This window comes from Ranitomeya variabilis, chromosome 2 (genome assembly GCF_051348905.1).
Source record: "Ranitomeya variabilis isolate aRanVar5 chromosome 2, aRanVar5.hap1, whole genome shotgun sequence".
Taxonomy (NCBI): Eukaryota; Metazoa; Chordata; class Amphibia; order Anura; family Dendrobatidae; genus Ranitomeya; species Ranitomeya variabilis.
This window is the reverse complement of record NC_135233.1, coordinates 662,673,067-662,699,948: the sequence shown is the minus strand read 5'-3', so window position 1 is coordinate 662,699,948 and position 26,882 is coordinate 662,673,067. Positions and strand designations below refer to the sequence as shown.

The window sequence follows — 26,882 nt, the reverse complement described above, 5'->3', positions numbered from 1 at the left end:
ACTGGGGTCTAAGGGGTAACGTTTCTCCTTATGGAGAGTGACATACCAGCTGGCTTGTAAAGGTAAGGAGGCTTATTCGCCGTGCAATGCTCCTCTGGGAATTTAAATATGCAAATCGCCTCTGCCGAAAAAAAGAGGACTTAACTCTATAGTGCCACCTATTGGAAGTAGTCACCCCTGTCCAGAGCCTCTCACCTAGCCAAATCAGTTCTCATGCTTCGCACTGACGAGGGCCAACATATTGCACGACTCGTTAAAGGGTTGATTGTGACTTTTAGGATCGCTACTTCCAATAGGTGGCGCTATAGAGTTAAGTCCACTTTTTTTCAGCAGAGGCGATTTGCATATTTAAATTCCCAGAGGAGCATTGCACGGCGAATAAGCCTCCTTACCTTTACAAGCCAGCTGGTATGTCACTCTCCATAAGGAGAAACGTTACCCCTTAGACCCCTATATTCTAGGGAACAGTTTTATAATCTAGAGGGCACAAATGAGGCATTATGCTTTATAAGGGGCAGAGTGGTGGTCATTATTACTGCGTGGGCAGTAATAGGAGCCCTGGCACAATAACAGGGCTCCTATTACTGCGTGGGCAGTAATAGGAGCCCTGTTATTGTGCCAAACAGCAAGTAAAGTAATAGGGACACATAAGGCAGCAGTAGCTCAGCATTGGGGTATCAGCAGGATGAGAAGTTTGTGGTGGGACTAGTTGGGGATGGTCCCGTAAATGTGAGAAGTCCAATGTGTCTTTATTGCAAACTCTATCTACCACTACATGGTCACCATGTGGCAGAGCGGTAATATCAGTGTTGATATACGTATAGTGATTTATTTTCTATAACAACATGGCCATCTGCTGATGTTCCCCAATACCCCAAAATTAGGGTGTGCCAACATAGTTTTCAACATAGTTACCTGGTTAGGGGCTCACTCAGAAGTTTTGACCCCTGAGCTGAACCACTATCTATGCTTCCGATTAAGAGTAAGGATGTGCCGAGGGCACCAGAAACACATTGTTGTTTTGATATTCTATTTTATGGACTACAGATGCATGTAGAAATTTTAACAATGTGTTAATAAAATTGAGTATTTTTTTATCCATTGACTTGGATCCCCTTTCTACTCTTCTGAGTGCAAAATACTCACCTTGCTTAACTTTGGCAACCCACTCTATGCCAATGCCTTTCACATACCTCATATGACAAGCCTACAACCTGCAATGATCCTTAGCCTGCTGAACCGCCGCACAACCAGCTCTACCCTCTCCTAGTGTATCCTCACACATCCCCTGTGGTCTGTGAGCCCTCGCGGGCGGGTCCTCTCTCCCTTTGTACTTGTGTGTGCCTTGTTTTGCTCATGTTTATTGTACTTGTCTATATTTGCCCCTTCCACGTATAAAGCGCTCTATAAAAATGTATAATAATAATAATAATCAACTAGAACTCCACGTTTGACTTCCATGCTAGGGAAGATCTTTGAACAAATTATTAAACAACATGTATGTAAGTACCTGGATAAGAATAAAGTGATTAACCAAAGTCAGCATGGGTTTGTAACTAATAAGTCATGTCAGACTAACTTAATTTCCTTCTATGACAGAATCACTGACTGGGTGGATCAGGGAAATGCTGTAGATATAGTATATCTTCATTTCAGCAAAGCATTTGACAAAGTATCTCACACCATCCTTATTGACAAAATGACTAAGTATGGAATGGACAAGGCAACTGTTAGGTGGATTCATAACTGGCTTAGAGATCGGACCCAAAGAGTGGTTGTAAATGGTTGCACATCGAGTTGGAAGAATGTCTCAAGTGGGGTACCTGTTATGATCTGGTGGCCTAAGAGCAGCATGAGACGTACTCTGGAGAAGGTGGTACCTGTACTGACCGCAGACCCTGAACCTAACACCGCAACTAGAAGTAGCCGTGGAATGTACCTAGTGCTCCCTGGACATCTCGACACAGCCGGAGGACTAATTACCCCTAAAGATAGAAAAGGGAAAACTATCTTGCCTCAGAGAAAATTCCCAAAGGATAGGCAGCCCCCCACAAATATTGACTGTGAGAGGAGAGGGAAAAAACATACACAGGCTGAAATCAGAATTTAGCAAAGGAGGCCACTTCTAGCTAAATAGAAAGGATAGGACAGAGTACTATGCGGTCAGTATTAAAACACTAGAAAATATCCACCACAGAAAATACAAAAACTCCACAGCTAACTAAAGATATGGAGGGTATATCTGCATCTCCAGAGATACCAGCTTGGCTAAACAAATCCTTATACAGACCAAGCTGGACAAGACAAAAAAACATGGAAAAGAACTGAACAATAAGGCCACAGCATGTGGACAGCAAAAAATCAAGGCCAGAACTTATCTTTGTTGAAAAGAACTGCAAAGCAGGAGAGACCAGGCAGAGATGTGAATCCTCCAGGAACAATGGACAACTGGCACTGACTAAAGGGTGAAGCAAGACTAAATAGCCCAGTCAGATTTGCAAAAAGTGAACACACCTGACAAATGCTGCGACTCAGAGACAGCAGCGCTACCACTTACAACCACCGGAGGGAGCCCAAGAGCAGAATTCACAACAGTACCCTCCCTTGAGGAGGGGTCACCGAACCCTCACCAGAGCCCCCAGGCCGATCCGGACGAGCCAAATGAAAGGCACGAACCAAATCATCAGCATGAACATCGGAGGCAACAACCCAAGAATTATCCTCCTGACCATAACCCTTCCATTTGACAAGATACTGAAGCTTCCGCCTCAAAAAACGAGAATCCAAAATCTTCTCAACCACATACTCCAACTCCCCATCAATCAACACCGGGGCAGGAGGATCAACAGAGGGAACAACGGGCACCACATATTTCCGCAACAAAGATCTATGAAAAACATTATGGATGGAAAAAGAGGCTGGAAGGGCCAAATGAAAGGACACTGGATTGATAATCTCAGAAATCCTATAAGGGCCAATAAACCGAGGCTTAAACTTAGGGGAAGAAACCTTCATAGGGACATGACGGGAAGACAACCAGACCAAATCCCTAACCCGAAGCCGGGAACCAACACACCGACGACGGTTAGCAAAACGCTGAGCCCCCTCCTGAGACAACACCAAATTGTCAACAACATGAGCCCAAATTTGCTGCAACCTGTCAATCACAGAGTCCACCCCAGGACAATCAGAAGGCTCAACCTGCCCCGAAGAAAAACGAGGATGAAAACCAGAGTTACAAAAGAAGGGTGAAACCAAGGTAGCAGAACTAGCCCGATTATTAAGGGCAAACTCGGCCAATGGCAAGAAAGCCACCCAATCATCCTGATCAGCAGACACAAAGCATCTCAAATAAGTTTCCAAAGTCTGATTAGTTCGCTCGGTTTGGCCATTTGTCTGAGGATGAAATGCGGAAGAAAAAGACAAATCAATGCCCAGCCTAGCACAAAAGGCCCGCCAAAACCTAGAAACAAACTGGGAACCTCTATCGGACACAATATTCTCCGGAATGCCATGCAAACGAACCACATGCTGAAAAAACAACGGAACCAAATCAGAAGAGGAAGGCAACTTAGGCAAAGGTACCAAATGAACCATCTTAGAAAACCGGTCACAAACCACCCAGATAACTGACATCCTCTGGGAAACCGGAAGATCCGAAATAAAATCCATAGAAATATGCGTCCAAGGCCTCTCAGGGACCGGCAAAGGCAAAAGCAACCCACTAGCGCGGGAACAGCAAGGCTTGGCCCGCGCATAAGTCCCACAGGACTGCACAAAAGAACGCACATCCCGTGACAAAGAAGGCCACCAAAAGGACCTACCAACCAAATCTCTGGTACCAAAAATCCCCGGATGACCAGCTAACACAGAACAATGAACCTCCGAAATCACTTTACTAGTCCATCTGTCAGGAACAAACAATTTCCCCACTGGACAGCGGTCAGGTTTATCAGCCTGAAATTCCTGAAGAACCCGTCGTAAATCAGGGGAGATGGCAGAAAGAATCACCCCTTCCTTCAGAATACCGACCGGCTCAAGGACCCCAGGAGAATCAGGCAAAAAGCTCCTGGAGAGGGCATCAGCCTTAATATTCTTAGAACCCGGAAGATACGAGACCACAAAATCAAAACGGGAGAAAAACAGGGACCATCGGGCATGTCTAGGATTCAGCCGTTTGGCAGACTCGAGATAAATCAGATTCTTATGATCGGTCAAGACCACAATACGGTGCTTGGCCCCCTCAAGCCAATATCGCCACTCCTCAAATGCCCACTTCATAGCCAACAACTCACGATTGCCGACATCATAATTGCGTTCCGCAGGCGAAAACTTTAGAGAAAAGAAGGCACACGGTTTCATCAAGGAACCATCAGAATTCCTCTGAGACAAAACGGCCCCTGCCCCAATCTCAGAAGCGTCAACCTCAACCTGAAAAGGAAGAGAAACATCCGGCTGACGCAACACAGGGGCAGAAGTAAATCGGCGTTTAAGCTCCTGAAAGGCAGAAACAGCCGCAGAGGACCAATTCGTCACATCAGCGCCTTTCTTCGTCAAATCGGTCAGGGGTTTAACCACACTGGAGAAGTTGGCAATGAAACGGCGATAAAAATTAGCAAAGCCCAAAAGTTTCTGAAGGCTCTTCACGGATGTGGGCTGGATCCAATCATGAATGGCCTGAACCTTAACCGGATCCATTTCTATAGATGAGGGAGAAAAAATGAAGCCCAAAAAAGAAATCTTCTGTACTCCAAAGAGGCACTTAGACCCCTTCACAAACAAGGCATTATCACGAAGGATCTGAAATACCATCCTGACTTGTTTCACATGAGACTCCCAATCATCTGAAAAAATCAAAATATCATCCAAATATACAATCAAGAATTTATCAAGATAATTCCGAAATATATCATGCATGAAAGACTGAAACACAGATGGAGCATTAGAGAGTCCGAATGGCATCACAAGGTATTCAAAATGGCCTTCGGTAGTATTAAACGCAGTTTTCCATTCGTCACCCTGCTTAATATGAACAAGATTATATGCCCCTCGAAGGTCAATCTTACTATACCCACTAGCCCCCTTAATCCTAGCAAACAGATCAGAAAGCAAAGGCAAAGGGTATTGGAATTTGACCGTGATCTTATTCAAGAGGCGATAATCAATACAGGGTCTCAAGGAGCCATCTTTTTTGGCAACAAAAAAAAACCTGCTCCCAATGGTGAAGAAGATGGCCGAATATGCCCCTTCTCCAAGGACTCCTTAACATAGCTCCGCATGGCGGTATGTTCTGGTACAGACAGGTTGAAAAGTCGGCCCTTAGGGAACTTACAGCCTGGAATCAAGTCAATAGCACAATCACAGTCCCTATGCGGTGGAAGGGAACTGGACTTGGGCTCATTGAATACATCCTGGAAATCTGAAAAAAACTCAGGAATTTCAGAAGAGGGGGAGGAGGCAATTGACATCAAAGGAACGTCACCATGAACCCCCTGACAACCCCAACTAGTCACAGACATAGATTTCCAATCTAATACCGGATTATGCACCTGTAACCATGGGAAACCCAGCACAATAGCATCATGCAAATTATGCAACACCAGAAAACGACAATCTTCCTGATGGGCTGGCGCCATGCACATGGTCAGCTGTGTCCAAAACTGAGGTTTATTTTTAGCCAAATGTGTAGCATCAATGCCCCTCAAAGGAATAGGACTCTGCAAAGGCTGCAAGGGGACACCACAACGTCTGACAAATTCTAAGTCCATTAAGTTTAGAGCGGCGCCTGAATCCACAAATGCCATGACAGAAAATGACGATAATGAGCAGATCAGGGTCACAGATAACAGAAATTTAGGTTGTACAGTACTGATGGTAACAGAACTAGCGATTCTCTTGGTACGCTTAGGGCAATCAGAAATAGCATGAGCAGAATTGCCGCAGTAAAAACACAACCTATTCTGACGTCTGAATCCTTGTTGTTCAGCTCTAGACACAATCCTATCACACTGCATAGGCTCAGGAATGCGCTCGGAAGACAATGCCATAGTGTGCACAACTCTGCGCTCACGCAAGCGCCGATCAATCTGAATGGCCAGAGACATAGAATCACTCAGACCAGCAGGCGTGGGGAACCCCACCATAACATCTTTAACGGATTCAGAAAGACCCTTTCTGAAGATTGCCGCCAAGGCATCCTCATTCCATTTAGTCAGCACAGACCATTTTCTAAACTTCTGGCAATATGATTCTGCCGCTTCTTGACCCTGAGACAGGGCCAACAAGGTCTTCTCAGCATGATCCACTGAATTAGGTTCATCATACAATAACCCAAGCGCCTGAAAAAAGGTGTCTACATTAAGCAACATCGGATTCCCAGGTTCCAGGGCAAATGCCCAATCCTGGGGGTCACCACGCAGCAGAGATATAACAATTTTAACCTGCTGGATGGGATCACCAGAGGAACGGGGTTTCAGAGCAATAAACAGTTTACAGTTATTTTTAAAGCTCAGAAATTTGGACCTATTTCCAAAAAACAAATCATGAGTTGGAATTCTAGGCTCTAAAACCGGAGTCTGAACAATATAATCGGAAATACCCTGTACTCTAGCAGCAAGTTGATCCACACGAGAAGCCAATCCCTGAACATCCATACCAGCGCTGAACTCCTGAGCCACCCAGAGATAAAGAGGGAAGAGAAAAAAAAACACAACAGACTACAGAAAAAAAAATGGCTCAGCACTTTCCTTCCCTTCTTCTGAGATGCGGTTAACTCATTGTTGGCCAGTTGTACTGTTATGATCTGGTGGCCTAAGAGCAGCATGAGACGTACTCTGGAGAAGGTGGTACCTGTACTGACCGCAGACCCTGAACCTAACACCGCAACTAGAAGTAGCCGTGGAATGTACCTAGTGCTCCCTGGATATCTCAACACAGCCGGAGGACTAATTACCCCTAAAGATAGAAAAGGGAAAACTATCTTGCCTCAGAGAAAATTCCCAAAGGATAGGCAGCCCCCCACAAATATTGACTGTGAGAGGAGAGGGAAAAAAACATACACAGGCTGAAATCAGAATTTAGCAAAGGAGGCCACTTCTAGCTAAATAGAAAGGATAGGACAGAGTACTATGCGGTCAGTATTAAAACACTAGAAAATATCCACCACAGAAAATACAAAAACTCCACAGCTAACTAAAGATATGGAGGGTATATCTGCATCTCCAGAGATACCAGCTTGGCTAAACAAATCCTTATACAGACCAAGCTGGACAAGACAAAAAAAACATGGAAAAGAACTGAACAATAAGGCCACAGCATGTGGACAGCAAAAAATCAAGGCCAGAACTTATCTTTGTTGAAAAGAACTGCAAAGCAGGAGAGACCAGGCAGAGATGTGAATCCTCCAGGAACAATGGACAACTGGCACTGACTAAAGGGTGAAGCAAGACTAAATAGCCCAGTCAGATTTGCAAAAAGTGAACACACCTGACAAATGCTGCGACTCAGAGACAGCAGCGCTACCACTTACAACCACCGGAGGGAGCCCAAGAGCAGAATTCACAACAGGTACCATAGGGTTCTATCCTGGGCCCTGTATTGTTCAACATCTTTATCAATGATTTAGATGAAGACATTGAGGGTACACTAATTAAATTTGCTGATGACACAAAGCTAGAAGGGATAGCTAATACTAGAGAAGAGAGAGAGGATTCAAAAATATATAAATAAACTGGAGCAGAGGGCAGTAACTAACAGAATGGCTTTTAACAAGGAAAAATACAAAGTATTCCATCTGGGCAATAAAAATGAAAAAAGCATATACAGAATGCTTAATAGGGCTAAGCAACAGCACATGTGAAAAAGACTTGGGTATACTAATAGATCATAAACTGAACATGACTCAACAGTGTGATGCATCAGCAAAAAAGGCAAATACAATTATGTGATGTATTAACAGAAGCATACAGTCTAGATCACGCAAAGTGATTATTGCCCTCTACTCCTCTTTGGTCAGACCTCACCTGGAATACTGTGTCCAATTTTGGGCACCACATTTTAAAAAAGACATCAACAAACTGGGGCAAGTTCAGAGAAGAGTGACCAGAATGGTGTTTAGCTTGCAAAAAGGAAGACTGAGAGGAGACTTAATTGCTGTCTAGAAATATCTCAAGGGCTATCACATTGTAGAAGGATCATCTTTATTCTCATTTGCACAAGGAATGACTAGAAGCAATGGGATGAAACGGAATGGGAGGAGACACAGATTGGATATTAGAAAAAACTTTTTGACAGTTAGGGTGATCAATGAGTGGACTGTGCTGCCACGAGAGGTGATGAGTTCTCCTTCCAAGGAAGTTTTCAAACAGAGGCTGGACAGACATCTGTCTGGGATGATTTAGTGAATCCTGCTTTGAGCAGGGGGTTGGAGTAGATGACCCAGGAGGTCCCTTCCAACTCTATAATTCTATGATTCTAAGTACTCTACAGTACATAATGTATTAAATAACATTTACTCTAAAATAAAGGAAAACTTTGGGTTCTAAACAGTAACAGACACATTTTGTCATCATTGTGGTTTTCCTTCCTCTTGCAGACAGAACATTTTGTTCCACTAATTTAGAATACAATGAATTATTCATATTCAGTAAAAATATATGACAAAAAATCTTTAATATAAAAAAATTTGATTTTATATTCCCCAAAGGTTGACCTGTAGTGAGTCGCCCCGCGGGCTAGGGGTACTCGGTACTGGGTCCGGTCGGTTTGCAGGGGGATGTCACGGTGGCTGTGACCCAGTCTGTGGCCCATGGCGCCCATGCAAAAGGGGAAAGGTCTTTAAAGGGATAAAGTTTATGTTCGTGACGCTACCTGTGGTATTCGGTCAGTGGGGACCGACGCTGCTTTAAGGGGTCCGCTTGGGTGATGTTATGGCAGCTAGATGGTATAACTTCCCACAGGTGAAGTGTATCCCCAGGGCTCCCAGTGTGTAGATGGTAGGATGGTGAGAGGAGCAGTGAAGAACGAGGACACAAGGTTGCAGTCTCTTTACCTTTACTGAAGACTTCAGCGTCCACAGTCCAGAGCACCAGACCACAGGACAGGTAGAGTCCGGCTGGTTTGGAGGCAAGTCCAGAGTCCCCTTGGCCAGGTGGAGAATAAAAGCCTTCATTTGCGCTGTAGTGGTGTAGTCCCTTACTGCTAAGCTTCACATAAGGTCCTCACAGATGTTATCTCTCTCTCTCTCTGTCCCCCGGATAGGATAGGACAAAACCCCTATGACTGGTGACTTGAGCCTGTTTATAGGATCTCTTAGATGACCTGACTCTGTGGGGTGTCACTGTGCCTCCTGGGTGTAGGTGCGGACAGGTAATGTGCAATTAGCTGTCCTGCCGGTCTCTGATGTAAGGCGTAGAGGCCCTCACAACCTTGGTGTTCCAGCTACCGGCGTTTCTGCACCTCAGAAGGAGGCAGCCTGCTCGGGGCTGGTCCCCTTCTGGTATCCTCTCCTTTGCTTCCTCTCCTGCACGCTCGCTGCAAACAATTCGGCCTTCAATGTCTCTTTCTGGGAGCTGCAGCTCTGTGGGCATGCACAGCTCCATGGACCCTCTGTCCTCCTCAGATGGCTGTCTGGAACTAACTAATTTTCCCTACAGACTACCATTTATATATCTATATATGGGGAGTAACCTAGTAAATAGGATCAGAAGCTCCCCCTGGTGGCCTGGAGTGTGAAATGTTGCATGTTTGTGGTACATGGATGCAGTTATCCTTCCTTGCCTCCAAACGTAGCATCACTCTCCCCGGGAAGAAAGCAATACCACTGTGACGACCAGGACCCTGGGGCGCCACACTCCCCCCCATTAAGTCCAGTACTCCCAGACTGGGAAAAGAAAACAACAGTTACAGGTTAGCAAAAAGACATACAATTTTTGGAATGCAATACATTTAGAAAACAAATATTATAGCTAAAGCTTCCCTTTATGGGAGGTGAGGACACTTGAACGTTGCAATAACTATTTACATTGTATGCGTATTTTAATAAAACAATATAACTATGAAATACAATTACCCACTTTGGGTATACTAGCTTAAAGCTTTCAAAGTGCAGATAATCATTCAATCTTTATTCAGGTGCAGAACTATCTATCAACCCCCACGGGCTCACTATATCTTCTTCTTAGTTTATTCAAAAGTGCATCTTTTACTTCTTTCACATAATACTATTTAACTTCAACCCTCAATTCTATTATCATTGACTATATTAACTCTGTAACATATTAACCATCTATCTTGCAACATATAAGTCTATCTGTCAAAGTGCAACAATTCAACATTCCTTTTAAGAGTTCAAGCAATATTCAAGTCTTTTCATTTTAATACTCAGGTAGTGCAAATGTATCAATCACATTAATATTCAAGTCAATCACTAATGTTATAACAGCAGGAACGATGCGAGGGACCCTTCATTAACCCCCAACGTTGGCTTGGGCGGGCTACAAGGCGTGTATCCAGACCTGGAATCCTGCCGTGCCAAACTTGTTTTTCTTCAGGTCTCTGGAAAACAAAGCAGTTCTCACAACAATGTTAAAAGCAGTCTCTTGTCTTTAAAAGCTTCCTTTGTAAAACCAGTAGGAAACACCTTTAAGAAGGTGCAAACTATTTACAAACAAAGTCTCGATCATGCACAGTTCATGAGTCACAGTTCTTTAAGGCAACTTGTGCAACTTGTGCAAAACATAGGATCCCTTAAAACAGGGGACCCCTTTAAAAAGAAACCCTGGTAGGGTGTATTTAACTTTTGAACGGTAGCAGCAAAGAGTTAATGGTAAACTTGTGAAATGCAACAGTTATTTTAAATTTGCAGAAGATGAACTATTTACAGTCATTTTCAGATATGTTTGTTCTACTGGGGTAGCATTGGTAAAGACAGTCCCTTTGGATATGGGCGGCTACCAGGCACCACATAAAGTGCGTCTGCACTCCGAATGGGAGTCTGAGTACTCACTGTGTTTTGTTCTACAACAGCCCATGTGCATCTGGAGCACAGAACAACTGGTGCTCTGTCGCAGATAGAGACATTCTTCACCTGGCCAGGTGGGAGCGATAGTGTACGAGGAAGAGCCACTGGTTGCGGAGGCTCCAGGTCACAAGATCGGCGGTTTCGTGCATGCATCTGTGCACATGTAAAGCGTATCACCCCTTATCTACCCAATGTCGTGTGTAGGTAACACAGTCACCAGGGTAGAGGTCTCTGCCAGGGTGTCCCTTGATAAGGTGCGCCTCCACGTCCCGGGATATAAGCCTTGTTCTTTAATGAAGCCCCAACCAGATTTCAGGTGGAAGGTGACTACAATCCCTTGTCTCCGTGGGCCTCGATTGTCAAAGGTCTCCTTCCTGACCCGGGCCTTAGCTTGCAGGTCTTTTTCATGGGCAACATGGCGTCGGCGCTCCTCCTCCTGCTCTTCCTGTTCACGTGGGAGCTGCAGCTCTGTGGGCATGCACAGCTCCGTGGACCCTCTGTCCTCCTCAGATGGCTGTCTGGAACTAACTAACTTTCCCTACAGACTACCAGTTATATATCTATATATGGGGAGTCACCTAGTAAATAGGGTCAGAAGCTCCCCTTGGTGTCCTAGAGTGTGAAGTGTTGCATGATTGTGGTACCTGGATGCAGTTATCTTTCCTTGCCTCCAAATGTAGCATCACTCTCCCCGGGAGGAAAGCAATACCACTGTGACGACCAGGACCCTGGGGTGCCACAGTAGTAGAAATAACATGCAGCAATACAGAGCCATACAGAGGCTTCATTCATATGAAGGAAATAAAGAAATTACATTTTAGAAAACATCATACAGTGGCACATGGATAGACTTTATGGGCTGCTGTAAAAACGTCTACACTAGGGTCTGCCATGTTCATGAGCAGGGGTGGGCGAACCCAAACGGTAAGGTTTCAGATTCCGTACTGGACACCTAGTGTCTGTGCACGGACCCGGAACAACGACTTGTCACAGAAGACCGTGTTACTGTTTGGGTTCAGCAGCCCGAACAAAGCTTGTTGAATGACTGCAGTGCAGCCAATCAACAACATTTTCCTGTGTGAGCACTTCCGGTCCCATCACAGCCACAAGCACAGGTAAAACAGACAGATGTGAGCTGCTGGTTTATCTTGGCTGGTTTTCAAAATAGATGCCCCCTCACGCCATTTTTTAAAATTATCTAAATAAATAATTTACAAAATAGCATGAGGTTCCCCCATTTTTGATAACCAGCTAAGCTAAAGCAGACAGCTGGGGGGCTGGTCTTTTCAGGCTATAAAAGTTCCCCCCAGCCTAAAAATAGTAGCTTGCAGCCACCCTAATTCTGGTGCTTTGCCTCACTTACCCTGGTTCGTTGGCAAACGGAGTAATATTTTTGGGTTGATGTCAGCTGTATAATGTCTGCTTATATCAAGCCCAGAGGTTAGCAATGGGGCGACGTCTATCTAACACCCCCATTACTAACCAGGTAATTAATATGAGGGAAAAAAAACAAGAAAAAGTCTTTATTTGAAAAAGCCCTCCTCAACAATTTTCCTTTTTCCCGATTTATTTAAAAATAAAAAATAAATAAAATACACACCAGTCCGTCGCAGTTCAAATGGAAGTCCAACGACGATCAATTTATCCAGTCTATGGAGCTCCGTTGAGAAACGCAGCTCCATAGACTGGATGAGCAGCTACTGCTAGGCCTCAGTAAGGTTATCTTAGTTCACAGCAGTCAGTTCTCACAAGGGCAGCACGAGTGCCTGACTAATGCGCAACCAAGAATCTGGCCCTCCGACACTCATCACTCTGGCACTGCTATGTGTAGAGAAAATCACTATCTCCTAAAGGCTAGCTTTCATAGAAGGATCGTAATGACAGACACAAGGGCCATCAGCAAATAACAACCCATCGGCACACCGCAATCACGTCATGATGGAATCGTGGAGTGACGCACCCCTCTGCCGGCATGTGTTAAATGTTGCTGTCAGAGATAGATAGCGGGATTTAACAGGTTAACAGCTGAAGAGGTTAAAGTGTTTTTCTCTGAATTGCAGCAGCGTTTCAGAGGCAAACATACATGGCTGAAATCATACAGTACGACCAGTGTCTGATACATTATGCCCATCAGCTGATAGGTTACTTTTAAAGAGAACTTTTCACCACTCCTGACATGTTTATTTAAGTAAATGTTGCATATTTTACAAAAATTACATTTCATTGTTTCCAAATTAGCAGTGCCAGACTGTCGAAGGGTAATGGTAACACTCAGTTGCTAATTGACGCATACATTTCCAGGAGTTATAACAGAGGAATTACACAATAAAAAGTTATGAAAAATATGCTCCTGATTTATAAATAGATTTGAAATGCACACAGGGATGGACTGGGACTAAAATGCAGCTCTGGCATTTCAAAGCACACAGGTCCATGCAGTTGCCGTCCCCTTCCCCAGATGGGCATCTCTGCTAATAATTACCTTGCCTGGAGAAAATCAAGATTGATTGTAAGACTTATTCTTCCAATAATACCGCTATATAATATTTAATAATAATATTGCAATATAAGTTCCCATGATGAATTTTTGGTGAGTTTTTGATGCTGGGTATTTTTGTAGCACAAAAAATGGAGCATCTTTTGTGTTCCATCCAGCAGTATGGAGGGGATTAATAGAAATCTCATACCCACTGTTCTTTCTTTTAGGCCAGAGTCAGACACAACGTATAAAAAATCTGTCCGATTTTGTCTGCCGAGAATCGCACTAATGTTTTCTGCATGGTGATCCGTATGTCATCCGTGTGCAATGCGAGGATGCGATTTTCTCACATTTAAGTATCCATGTGACATCCTTATGGCGAGATTTTCTCGCCGGCTTGCAAAATGAACATATAATGGATCCCAGCCCAAAAAAATCATGAATAAATAATGTGGAAGCCTATTTATTGTCTCCACAAGTTCTATCCTACAAGCAAAAAAAAATTGTGTGGGCTCCCGTGCAATTTTCTTTGCCAGAGAAGGAAAGCCAAAGGTCGGGGCAGATATTTTTAGCCTGGGAAGGGGTTAATACCCATGGATCTTCCCAGGCTATGAATATCAGCCTGCAAATGTATATTTAGCCTTTACTGGCTATTCTAATTGGAGGACCCCCCCAAAAAATGACATGATATTCACAGCCTAGGAAGGGACTATGGATATTGACCCCCCTGCCTAAAAATACCAGCACCCAGCCGCCCCAGAAAAGGCACTTAAACTATTTAACCCCTTGAGATGGATTGTAGCGTGGAACTTGACTGTATGGCGGACAGGTATGGGAAATTGTTGGTTTTTTATTTTGGATTTTTTACAGGAGAACGAGGGCTTTACTTGGATTGAGAGTGATAATAAATATGGAAAACCTGTGTGTATAATTATTTCATTAAAAGACTTTATTCGTAATGTGTCTGTATTTTTTTAATCCTTTCATACTATCGTATTGACACCTCTCCATTATTAACTGGGCTTAATGTCACTTTACAATAGCAAGGTGACATTAACCAATTTTTACCCCATATGCCACCGCTACAGGGCAATGGGAAGAGAGGCTAAGTGCTAATTTTTCTTCAAATGACTCCTTATTATGCATCTTGAAACAACAACACCAGTAGTCTTCAGAGAGTCCAGTATTTCAGCTGATGTTATTTGTGGGTTTTTCTTTGCATGCTGAACAATTTTCCTGGCAGTTATGGATGAAATGTTTGTAGGTCTACCTGACCGTGGTTTTGTTTTAACAGAGCCACTGATTTTCCATTTGTTAATCACAGTTTGAATGCTGCTGACTGGCATTATCAATTCCCTGGATATCTTTTTCTATCCCCTTCCTGTTTTATACAGTTCAACTACCTTTTCCCTCAGATCCGTTGACAATTTTTTTGCTCTCCCCATGACTCACAATCCAGAAACGTCAGTGGCTGGATGAAAGATGCAAGAGTCTGTCTGGATCCCAGAAACTCACTCAGCTTTTATGCACACACACTGATTACAAGCAAACAGGTCACAGGTGAGGATGCTACCTTTAGTAGCCATTCAAATCCATTTGTGTCAACTTCTGTGCATGTTATCAGGCCAAAATCACCAGGGTAGGTGAACTTTTGATCATGGTCATTTGGATGCTTTGAGTTGTCATTATTATTAAAAATGAGGAAACACAGTAGGTTGACAATAAATAGCTTCACCCAACCACTAACCATGAGTGGGGAAAAAAGTTTTGGTGTTATCATTTATATTCTCTGAAAAAGGCCAAGAAAGCAAAAGTTTTGCCGGTGTATGTAGATTTCATTCACGCCAACTTACATTCCAGTTCATTGCTTTGCTTTCTATCCAGTAGCTGCAGAGATCGGGACTGAGAGAAGTGCTGTCTATTATTACATTTCACAGGAGAAGGCATATTCTTCTCACCTTCTGATTGTGTGTTAATTTTTCTTTGCATGATGCCTCCTGATTATGATTGGTCATCCTCATGCAGTGGAAGAAATACACCCCCCTCCACAGAAGAGTCTCATTCTTTCAACTTAACATAAATTACAACTTGAACTTTACAAGCTAAAATCTCCACAACAGAGATGAGAAATTAAAAGATAAAAACTATGTTTTATACTAATCTCTATAGCCACTATTCTGTGATGTGGCCAGTTCTAAAACTGGTGAAATGTCCTCTTTAAGTGAAAGGTCTAAAAAGGCACTGTATAATTCACCATTTAATACATTTAGTTAAAACGACAATAAAAGAAAATTCAGAAAACAGTAAAAAGGTGCTTTAATGTAGTGTCAATACATCAAACCATAGTTTGACTTCTATCTAGAAAAAGGCACATTAAAATCTAATGTGGCATTGTGAATATGATACGGCAAACATGTACAAACAAACATAAATATCATCATGACATTTTAGGTTGAGAACATTGTATAAAGGGGAATGAAGAGAAAAGACTTTTACATCTGTCTAGCCTTACTAGTTCTAAAATAAACACTAAATAAATGGCCTCTTGTCCAACATTTCTTTTCACAATGTTGCAAAACAAGAAATCAGTAATTTGTTGAAAAACAAATTTCTGCCACCAATTTAAGTCGTAAACATAATAGGCACCACACACAGAAATATGAAAACCATGATGTTTTTTTACAGTACGCGCTACTATACAGTATTGATAATATACTAATTATACCAATTAGACAGACTAAACATAGGACTCCTTAGCATATTGTATCTGATCATAAATCTCAAAGATGGGCTGACTGCACCTTCGACTTATGCTTTCATGCTTGCTCCTCTGTCTCGATTCTGACTTGGCTCTGACAAGTCCTGATTTTACCCTCTCAGGCTGAGAATTTGGCTGAATTGGTTCACAAGCACTTTGAGTTTTTAGGTCGTTAGCAGATCTTGGTCTATTGTCTTTATGAGATGGGTTCTCCATATTGATGGAATCTGTTGAAGGTCCATTAGTAATGTCTGGTGTTAGGCAGCCATTATTTGACACACTGTCTCTCATGGTTTGGACAGTCATGCTATGACTGTAAGGGGTTACACTTTTATAGACAGCCTCTTCATACGAGGGAGGTTTTCCAGGATTTCTTTGGTCTACCATCCTGAACACTTCATCTACAGATATTTTCCGAGCAGAAGGAGATCTTTTCCTTACGACATGTGGTTGTTGGAAATTTGTGACCTGGGAATCAATACAATCCACTTGGCTCCTATATCGAAAACTCTTGCTGAATCCATTTCTTTGTAATCCCTCAGCATTATCTCCGCCAGGGCCCCAGCTTTGTGTTTTGGTTAGTAATTTTTTGTGATTCACATAGCAAAAAGAATTTGAGTGTTTCTTGATTTCTTGCCCTGGTTTAAACATATCATTTATGACATTGCACTTTAGGGATAAAGATTTGTGTCTCAGCAAGTCATTTTTCTTTGAATGTAAGGGGGAAACAAGTGGAGAGCTTGTAAAAACAGAGCAGTCTGAGCAAGAGCTGTCAAGGGAACAGCTTGAGCACGCATTGATCAAAGAGTCATCAATGGTATTTGGGTCACAGTTGCTATCAATTGTCAGACCCTTTGGCATATTCCTCTTATATAAAGCTCGATCACAGTATTTCTCAGGGGAAATAGTGGGCAGCTTATCATTACAAAGCAGCCATTGTTTCCTGATGGTAACATCATCATGACTTCTGGTTAGCTTCTTTTCTGTCACTGACATATCATTCTCTGAAGGATAAATGAATGGCTCAGAGGACCTTCTATCCATGCTGCTGACTTCATTTTTAAAGTGGGTTATAGGCAAAACTGAAAGAGGCATATCATGGTGTATTTTGGCCTCCTTATTTTCACTTTTGCTGTGTATCTGCAGTCCACAGTGGTGTCGAGTGAAAGTTCTAGCTTGACATGCATGGTCTGGGCCAGGGCTGTCATAGGCTGAGTCATTCTGATGAAGAGACAATTCTGCAAAAAGACAAAATGTGTTTTCTTAGTTTTCATATATGCACAATAATAATTCCTTAGGCCTCAATAATACTGTATGTCAGTTTTTCTTATGTGAGTTCTATCTGTGAGGATAGAACTCGTACCTATTATAGTCTATGGGGCTGTTCACATGTCTTTGTATTTTTGTGTACTAAATGGTCCACACACGATCATGGAGTCATGTCCAATTTTGATTAGAGTCATGGATCAAACTCACCAATTGTAAAGTTGGTGTCCCTTCATGGTTCCTCCCCTCCTCCCGGCAGGGACACCAACATGCTCACCGCTTCGACCACCCAGCTATTTTCTCAGCTCCTGATCCCGTGTCCCAGAACCTGGGCACGGCACGCAGGTCTCCTGAAAGCATGCTTAGGGCATGTGTCCACCTCTTAAAGGGGTCAGTACCTGATCCTGAAACAGCTTTGTCAGTACCAGACCCTGAAACTGCCTTGTTGGTTCCAGAACCTGAAACTGCTCTGTCGGTCCCTGAAGCTGAAACCGCATTCTCGGTCCCTGAAACTGAAACCACCTTGTTGGTACTTGAACCTGAAACCGCTCTGTCGGTATCTGAGATACCCACAGATTCTACAGTACACCACGGGGATAATTGATTATATATAACTTTGAACTGCTGATTTTTAATTCTGTAGGGTGTTACTGTTGTGTTTATCTAACCTGTCGATATCTGAACCTGAAACTGTCATGTCAGTCCCTGAACACAAAACCGCTCTGCCGGTACCTGAACCTAAAACCGCCCTGTTGGTACCTGAACCTGAAACCGCTCTGTCAGTGCCTGAACCTATAATGACTCTGTCAGTACCTGAACCTGAAACCGCCCTGTCGGTACCTGAATCTGGATTCATCCCATCTGTTCCTGAACCTGAATACCTAGACCTGAATCTGTCCTTTCTGAACCTGTCCCTCCAGAACCTGAATCAGTCCTGTCTGTTCCTGAATATGAATACCTGAACAAGAACCCGTCTAGTCTGAACCAGCACCTGAATCTGTTATCCATCATGTCTAGCATTCCAAAATCCGCACTGTCTGAAACAGAACCAATGTCCATGCTGTCACGTGTTCCAGAACCCACACTTTCTGAACCTATACCAGTGTCCATTCTGCCAATTGTTCTAGAATCCACTCTCTCCACACTAGCATCAGTATCCGGTCCCTGCCTTGAACTCTGATTCCATACCTGCATTCTTAACCCTTGGAATCAGCTGTTGCAGTATCAGGGACTGTCTTGGAGTAGTACCTGGTGGCTACCTGCAGCTCAAGCCTAACTCCAGCATCAAAGCCACTAGTGAAAACCAGGTAGCAGCTTAGCAACACCTTTCGAGTGTAAGCCAGGCCTGTTACACAGTGGGTCCACAACCCACCAGTATGACACCAATCCAAGTCCATTAAAATAAATTGGACTGCACTTGGACACCATCCGTGTACTGTCCGTGTTTTCTGGATTGTTTAAAAAGAAAAGCTTGAGAAACCATAATCAATTTTTTTAGTTATCAAACTATGATGGTAAAAACTGACACACTGACCAAAATCTGATGCCACCTGATCAAAACGCTGATGAAACTCGGACCCCTATTTGCATACGAGGAAAATCACTGACATCTGAATAAATAATACTTACATATTACTAGAGAAGAGGTAAAAAGATTTGCATTACCATTATATCGAGGGGACTGGAATGCCAGTTCTAGTTTTCCTGGTCCAGCTGCCGCAGAATAACAAAGTGTAGGCCAGACCAGGATAATGCAAATATTTTTTTGCTCAACTCTACACGTTACACATGTATAATTTTAGATTGCCCTATTTACCCACCTGGACTATGAATGTTTTCTAGGGAATCCTCTTCAAAAGTGCTGATTAACTGTGATATGTTTTCACCAAACACTTCAAAGCAGTGATCTATGAAGAACTCAACCAAAGCTGTCACCTATTAAAATAAAGGCATATAAAAGTAAGCATAAAGGGTGTCGATACAGATAAAGAAGTTGTTTGGTGATTAAAACTGTTCTCATGGTGTTTAGTGCTAAACATCAGATGCAGCACAGCCAATTGTACACATACTCCAAGCTCTTGGGCTAGGTTGAGGATAAGTTGTTGAAAAAGCTAGAATAAGCAACTGGGTTCTGAAGTTGTAGGCACTGAGCAAATTAAGAAGCAAGAGAGGAACGAGAAGCTTGGGAGAGTCCATATAGCTTTCCCAGTTATAACCAGTAATTCTGGTTTAGGATTAGATAGCTGGGAACAGACTAAAGTTGCAGATTGAAATATCACAATTGCACAATTTTTGCAATTTTTTATGCATTTGATTGATTTTTGTGCTGTAAGCGGCAGTCATGTTAGCGCTATATAAAGTCACTATCACAGGTCCTGCTGATCTATGCAGTGGTGCCACTCCTTTTCTAGACTACTGTACATTATACATTCATTATAGTGTTTTTTTTACCTTCTCATTTAGCTCCATTTGAGTTTCTAAGGGAAGGTTCTTATCCACCTGAGGGATAAGCATGGTTGGCGCAATGCAGACAGCTAGGTTTCTGGAGTCCATCTTGTTTATGTCTGAAGCTTTACTAATATGATGGAGAACACAGATCAAGTGTCGCAGCAAAATAAGATTTGGTTTTGGTAATTTCTCTGCAGCCCTGCAAAAAAAGAGAAACAGAAAGAATTCAGGATTTGCGCAATCTTAGTTCAGCCATTCTGAAAACTTCCACGTCAAACGTGAAACTAAAGAAAACTTCCTTACGAAAGAGGAACTAGAATTAAAAAATTTTCATCAAAAACTCCCATTCAAGCTCAAACGGTCTGGTATTTCCAGTGTGAGCTTGCTGAAACAATGGTAAAAATCATAGGGCAGGGTTCACATTACATTTTTAGCCTCTGTTTATTCTATAATATGGGAAAAGCTACAAATATACATGTTCAGCATGTCCAAAAAGGCTTTATTAGTCAGACAGGGATGAAAAGACTTTTTTCTTACAATGTGACCTTATCAGTGAGCGATGCCACTGTATGACATCTATTAAAGGTTTAACATATGCTTTTCCAGTTTGTAAGTTCAACAGCATAGACCCAAAGTGGGTAAGCAAAATGTAAAAGCAATATGTCTAGAAATGTTAAACTAATATAGATGCTGAAAAAGCTTATAAATGAATTAAATATATAATTAGCACTCAGATTCCATTTCACAAAGGCCATGTTTAGGTAATAACAACCATAATCAATCTATGCCGCCATAGACAGCGCCAGTCTCTAGCAAATGTAATTGGAAAGGAGATTCAGATTGGAGTATAATTTTCACTGGTAACATGTGTGATTGGTAAGTGAACACTCAGTCAGCGCTCCACATTGGGAGAAAACGGTTGTAACGCATTGAAGATCACCAACCCACCTCAAATTATAGAGTACTTTTTCTAGAGAGCTATGTGGTCTACAATAAGTGTTACCTTGGTATACCATTCTGGCTAGAGCAGGTCATTTGGCAGACAAGCCACTACCCTAACGGACAAAATTGTAAATCCCATCTGCTAAACCCATTAGATGCTGCTACTGTGGATCCTATGTGTCTTTAAAGAGGGATGGGGCACCGTGTGTAAGCCCTTTGGTTCATCCTGGAACAATCATAGGTTGCGAATAGGTTGCCAGGGGGTCTTTAAAGGGAACCTGTCACCTGAATTTGGCGGGACCAGTTTTGGGTCATATGGGCGGGGTTTTCGGGTGTTTGATTCACCCTTTCCTTACTCGCTGGCTGTATGCTGTTTTTGCCATCAGGCACAATCCGGCAAATTTTGAAAACAACGGATCCGGCAAAAGTTGCCGCCGGAGCTGTTTTTTTCTCATAGACTTGTAGTAGCGCCGGATTGTGATGGATGGCCTCATGTTTCATCCGTTTTTTGCCAGATCCGTCCAAAATGTGTTTTCCGGCAGCCGGAGAAAATGTACAGAGGAACATTTTTTCTGTCCGGTGAAAAAACGCCCAGCGACGGATGAAACGTGAGGTCAAATTATAGAATCCGGCGACCAGTTCCGTTTTTTTAAGAAATTATGCATTTTCCATTCTGGAAAATCTCTCTCTCTTTTTTTCATTTGCACCTTGGAGTATGTGCACACGTTGCATTCTTGCTTTTTTTTTTCCCGCACGGATACACAGCGTTTTATAGCACCAGAAAAGTGAATGACATTTCTGAAATCTCCTTCATATGTTGCTTATTTTTTCCTTGCAAGTCTGCTGCAAGTCCTGAATGTGTGAACACTGCCTTATTCTTCTTTTATTTTTTTTCCTATTCTTTGTTTGCCTTTTTTATCTTATTCATTATTCATTATGGGGTCAGGGTTTTGAGTGTCCAATGTTTTCGGCTGATTTATCAATTGCAACTTTTTAAAAACTTGCCAAATTTTTACATATATATAATCCCAGTCCCTCATCCCTTATGAAGTAATTTTATCTACTCCTGAAATCTTTCAACACATGTTTCCACGTGTAGAGGAACATGTGACTTTTTGTTGTAAAAATTTGATAAAGGGTTGAAGATAAAAATCAAGAACGTGTTCAATTTTGCTCAAAATTCACGAAATCGTGGTCAACATTTTGAAGAATCTGGCACAAGAAATGTCACTAAATACAAGACAAAAGAAAAAAAGTGACTTAAATGAAAAATGCTAATGATGATCAATCAGGCCATACTGTAAGTGTGGCTCCAATATGCTAGGTAACTATTGTGGCAAACAAAGATTACACTCTCGCTCACCATTTCATCTCCTCAACTTTCTCTTCCAAATTCACCTTCTCCAATGCATTTATCCATTCGTTGTACAGATCTGATGACAGGAGCTGGTTTGGGATGCCTCTTAAGAAATCCTGATAATAAGAGAATATTATTTTAGCTAAAAAAATAACATTAAAATGGGCAAATAGATTTACCATGAACAAAGCAGAATACTGAAATACCTGACATTTACTTCTATAGAGACTAGGAGTTCTGTGTAGCAAGGACATAAGGTGTCGGAGGCGCTAGGGACAATGGTGACATGCCAACAAACCTTTCTGCTTTGACCAGTGTATTTGGATAATTTAGGACCGTACTCCCTAAGGCCAGTCTCACACGTCCAGATAATTCCGGTACCGGAGAAATCGGTACCGGACTTATCCGTGTCCGTGTGTCCGTGTGCTCACGTGGCACATCAGTGTGGCACACGTGCGGCAGCCATGTGCCGCCCGTGTGCTCACTGAGGACCACACGGACCGTGCAGAAGACAGCGCTAGAGTTAAGCGCTGTCCCCTGCTTTTAGTGCTGAAGCCGGCATTCATTCCTTCTCCCCAGCAGCGTTCGCTGGAGAGAAGGAATGAAAAATCAAGGTTTTTTAACTTTTTTTTTGTTAAGAATAAAGTTCGGGGTCACCTCCCGCCTCCCACCCCCTGTGCGCCCGCCCGTTTGCATTAAAATACTCACCCAGCTCCTACGATGTCTCCTCTCAGCGCCGACAGCTTGTCCTGTGTGAGCGGTCACGTGGTACCACTCATTATAGGGATAAATATGCGACTCTACCTCCCATAGGAAGGTGAGTATTTTAATGCAAACGGGCGGGCGCACAGGGGGTGGGAGGTGGGAGGTGACCCCGAACTTTATTCTTAACAAAAAAAATAAAAAACCTTGATTTTTCATTCCTTCTCTCCAGCGAACGCTGCTGGGGAGAAGGAATAAATGTCGGCTTCAGCACCAAAAGCAGGGGACAGCGCTTAACTCTAGCGCTGTTTCTCCTGCGGCGGTACGTGCACACGGAGGAGAGTGCACACTGTTCTCCGTGTGCACGTGTGCGGGACGTTTTGCGGACCGTGCTGCCAGAGAAACGTGGCCATGTCTCCGTGTTTTGCACACCGACACACGGTCAGCGAAAAATCACTGACATCTGCAGAGACACATTGATTTTAATGTGTCTACGTGTGTCAGTGTCTCCGGTACGTGAGGAAACTGTCACTACATGTACCGGAGCCACTGACGTGTGAAACAGGCCTTATGCACAATAATTCTTACAAGATGACATAACGAGATGTTTCTACAGGAAGCATTAGGAATAATTTTAGGCTTTACAAAGGAAGAAATGTTAATGTCAAGACCAGTCAGGTTTACCTTAAACACAACAGCAAGTAGGTGCACAGGTTTTTTTTTCAAGTCCAAGTCTCTTCCATAGCTCAGGTTGTCTTTGAGTTCCTTGCGAGCTCTTTCATTGGCTGCTTTGCGAAAAATGCCCTCCGTCTGTGGACCTTGCACTCTCAGAATAGTTAATATGTCCTAAAGGGAAATCGTAGAAAAAGTTATTGATTAGCATATAAAGATTTGGGTATAATTGCCCCTGTCATCCATTTGCCCTCTTTACCCTACGTTTTCAGCCCAGGGGGATGGTAATCTACTGTGCCCTTGCTATGTTTTTAACATATGATCATAGTCTCAGGGCACTTTGATTAAATGTAAGTGGGTGCTTGGCTCAGGAACATTAAGAAGTACCTCTCCAAATATCATCAGACATAATATACCCTTTCTAGAGTATGACTAGTATTATTAGATTGTCCTTCTTTTTACCGGACAAACAAATTTTTATGGTTTACCATATCAGTGGTGTAGCATGGGCCAACTGCGAGAATACCTATATATAAATGTGTTTCACCAAAACATCACATTTAAAATTTGCATTTTTTAAAGTAAGCAATTACTTTGTCAGGAGGTTTGTAAAGGATTGCATTACCAGACACAGCTTACATACAAGAGTCGTGCTATTTCATACAACCCCTTGAATCCTTACTTACAAGGATTGCTTTAGGAAGGTTGTCCTCTTCACAGATAATGGACAAGGGCTGGTCAAATAAAGGCGTGTTCAGTTCTGGTGGACTTGAAGACCCTGAGAGTGTAGAACTGCGTTTGAAAGTGAAGGGCCAGGAGATGACGGCTTTCCTTTTCTTGTTGCTTTCTGGACAGTCCAAGAGAGAAAAGACACCAATAAATCCACAGAAGAAATATTCTGCTTAAACTTATTACACCAAGAAATCTGGTTCTATGGTTTTCCACCGTTGGATACTCTACCTAGTCTGATAATGTGCCAATCATTATTATTTTCTTTAACTGCTTATTTCACATAAACTTTCTTTTAAAGATGTATAGTTCATTGTGAAGTTGTTGGATTGTTGTACTAAATCGTTAAATTATATTCAGTATGAGTTAATACTGCAAGGGCTGATATTACTCACCAATGACATGGCAGATGCCCTCCTCACTCATCATGTCTGCCAATAATTGGAATTTCTTGGCATCTGCCTGGGAAAGAGAATGAAGAAAATATAAAATATGAGTAATTCTTTTCGGACAACTAAAGGAACTTTTTATAGGAAAACAATCCTAATCAGTGATTGACAGTCTTCCTTGTATAAGGGTGAATACATAGATTGATGTAAATCAATGGACAGAAGCAATTACTGGACTCCTCGACAAAAAATGAGCAACCACTAATCCCAACATATCAGTCTGCTCCTGCTTTAGGGTATGTGCACACGTTGCGGATTTTGCTGCTGATCCGCAGCGGATTTGACACTGCGGATCTGCAGCTGTTTTCCATGCATTGTATAATACCATGTAAACGTATGGAAAACAAAATCCGCAGTGCACATGCTGCGGAAAAAGTCGCGCGGAAACGCTGCAGTGTTTTTTCCGCAGCATGTCAATTCTTTGTGCGGATTCCGCAGCGGTTTACACCTGCTCCTCAATAGGAATTCGCAGGTGTAAAACCGCAGGTGGAATTCGCACAAAAACTGTGGCAAATCCGCGGGTAATCCACAGTGCGGTTTACCTGCGGATTTTGCAAAAACAGTGAGGAAAAATCCGCACACCAATCCACAACTAATGCACATAGCCTTATACCCTGCTACCTGCAGATTGAGCTGAATATTTAATTTCACAGGTTCTCTTTCATTTAGGCTTTTAAAGTAAAGACTGGAAAATAGTTTAAAAAGTAATAAAAGAACAGACGACCTAATACTAACAGTAGCTATGGTAAGGTCAAACAGCCCATAATACATATAATTTGGCATCTATCTTTCATTCCCATAAAACAAGAGGAATGCTTTCAGTTTCTTTTTACAGTGTGCAGGATATCAGAAGCGTATTTTAAGATAATTATTATCAAGCATTATCTATTGGGTGTCAATTCACCATTTCCAGGATGTCTGTTTGCTGTTAATAAATTTGCATCCGAAGACTGAACTATTTCTTTTAATAAACTAGACAAGGATTTTTAGCAACGAGAAAATGTTTCCATCCTTTGATAGCAAGCAGAAATCTTAAAAAGTGGGAAGAGTTTATACTCCATTAATGTCAGGAATTTTATTATAGGGTAGAAGATCGTTATTTGCCTGCGAGTGATCCATTCCTTACATCTAAATATGGCTAATCCAGTAATTTATGGAGAAACTGATACCGAGATGCTTTGTCCTGCACTGAACGGACAATCCTGTGCACAATTCATAATCCTAATCTCGCCCTCCAGTGGATAATATACGGTAATCTGCAGTCTTGGCTGTCTTATGGCTTTTTAGCCCACCTCTATGAATAAATGAGAAGTTATCGCCTCTTTTACTTATAAGAGGAAGTATTAATGGTTGCTTCCTCCATTCACAACACATACATAACATACGTCAATGACTCACCTCTGTGTGACTTTCAATTCGTGAATCCATGTTGTTGGCAACAAGAGCCTTAGACTGCAGTGGAAATAAAATAGGGATAATGTAAGGATGATGTCTGTGTGTACACAAATGTCAGATATGGAAAGAGGCCGTCTACTCACAGCATTGCAGCCGGTTAGAACCTTCATTAGTAATCCTGCTCCAGGGGCGGCCGTACCCTCAATGCCACCGACTTCTCTTATCTGCCTGTGAGCAGAAATCCTGTGGTTAGTTGTTACAGTGACTGTTCAGTAGAGGAGACCGCTAACCTGCGCCTTTGCATTATATGTAAAACAATCACAAAATATTAAATGTTTACCATGAATTATGAAAAAAGGGGAATTGCAAAGTGAAACGAGCACACACTATTCTACCCATAATTTGGTAAATATTTCCTATACATGTAATATATGGTAGGATGTATTCTTTGAAAATTCCTCATCTTCTCCACCTGGTGGTTATAGTTGGTACTACAGTTTTGCAAAACGGGATTCTTATAACAGTTTGTAAAGTTTTGTCAAAAAAAAATAAAAACGCATTTACTAAGGCATCAAAGTGATTTTTACAGATCAAACTAGTATTGGGCTATTCAAGTCTGATTTTTTTGCATCAGTCCGAGTGGCCCACGTAAAATCTTGCCTGAT

The 26,882-nt window shown here is 42.4% G+C and overlaps 1 protein-coding gene across 1 annotated transcript in view; it reads right to left on the bottom strand.

Annotated features, from left to right (window-relative positions):
* Positions 1 to 15,786: 15,786 nt before the first annotated feature.
* The window catches only part of TAGAP (T cell activation RhoGTPase activating protein), a 46,187-nt gene continuing 35,091 nt past the window's right edge, over positions 15,787 to 26,882 (bottom strand). The window contains exons 3-11 of the mRNA XM_077289226.1: positions 26,361 to 26,445; positions 26,221 to 26,274; positions 24,769 to 24,835; positions 24,331 to 24,491; positions 23,657 to 23,818; positions 22,277 to 22,386; positions 19,975 to 20,170; positions 19,344 to 19,458; positions 15,787 to 17,495 (exon numbers count right to left, since the gene is read on the bottom strand). Of these exons, the coding sequence (XP_077145341.1) occupies positions 16,237 to 17,495; positions 19,344 to 19,458; positions 19,975 to 20,170; positions 22,277 to 22,386; positions 23,657 to 23,818; positions 24,331 to 24,491; positions 24,769 to 24,835; positions 26,221 to 26,274; positions 26,361 to 26,445 (2,209 nt within the window). The 3' untranslated portion in view covers positions 15,787 to 16,236. The remainder of the gene's footprint in view (positions 17,496 to 19,343; positions 19,459 to 19,974; positions 20,171 to 22,276; positions 22,387 to 23,656; positions 23,819 to 24,330; positions 24,492 to 24,768; positions 24,836 to 26,220; positions 26,275 to 26,360; positions 26,446 to 26,882) is intronic.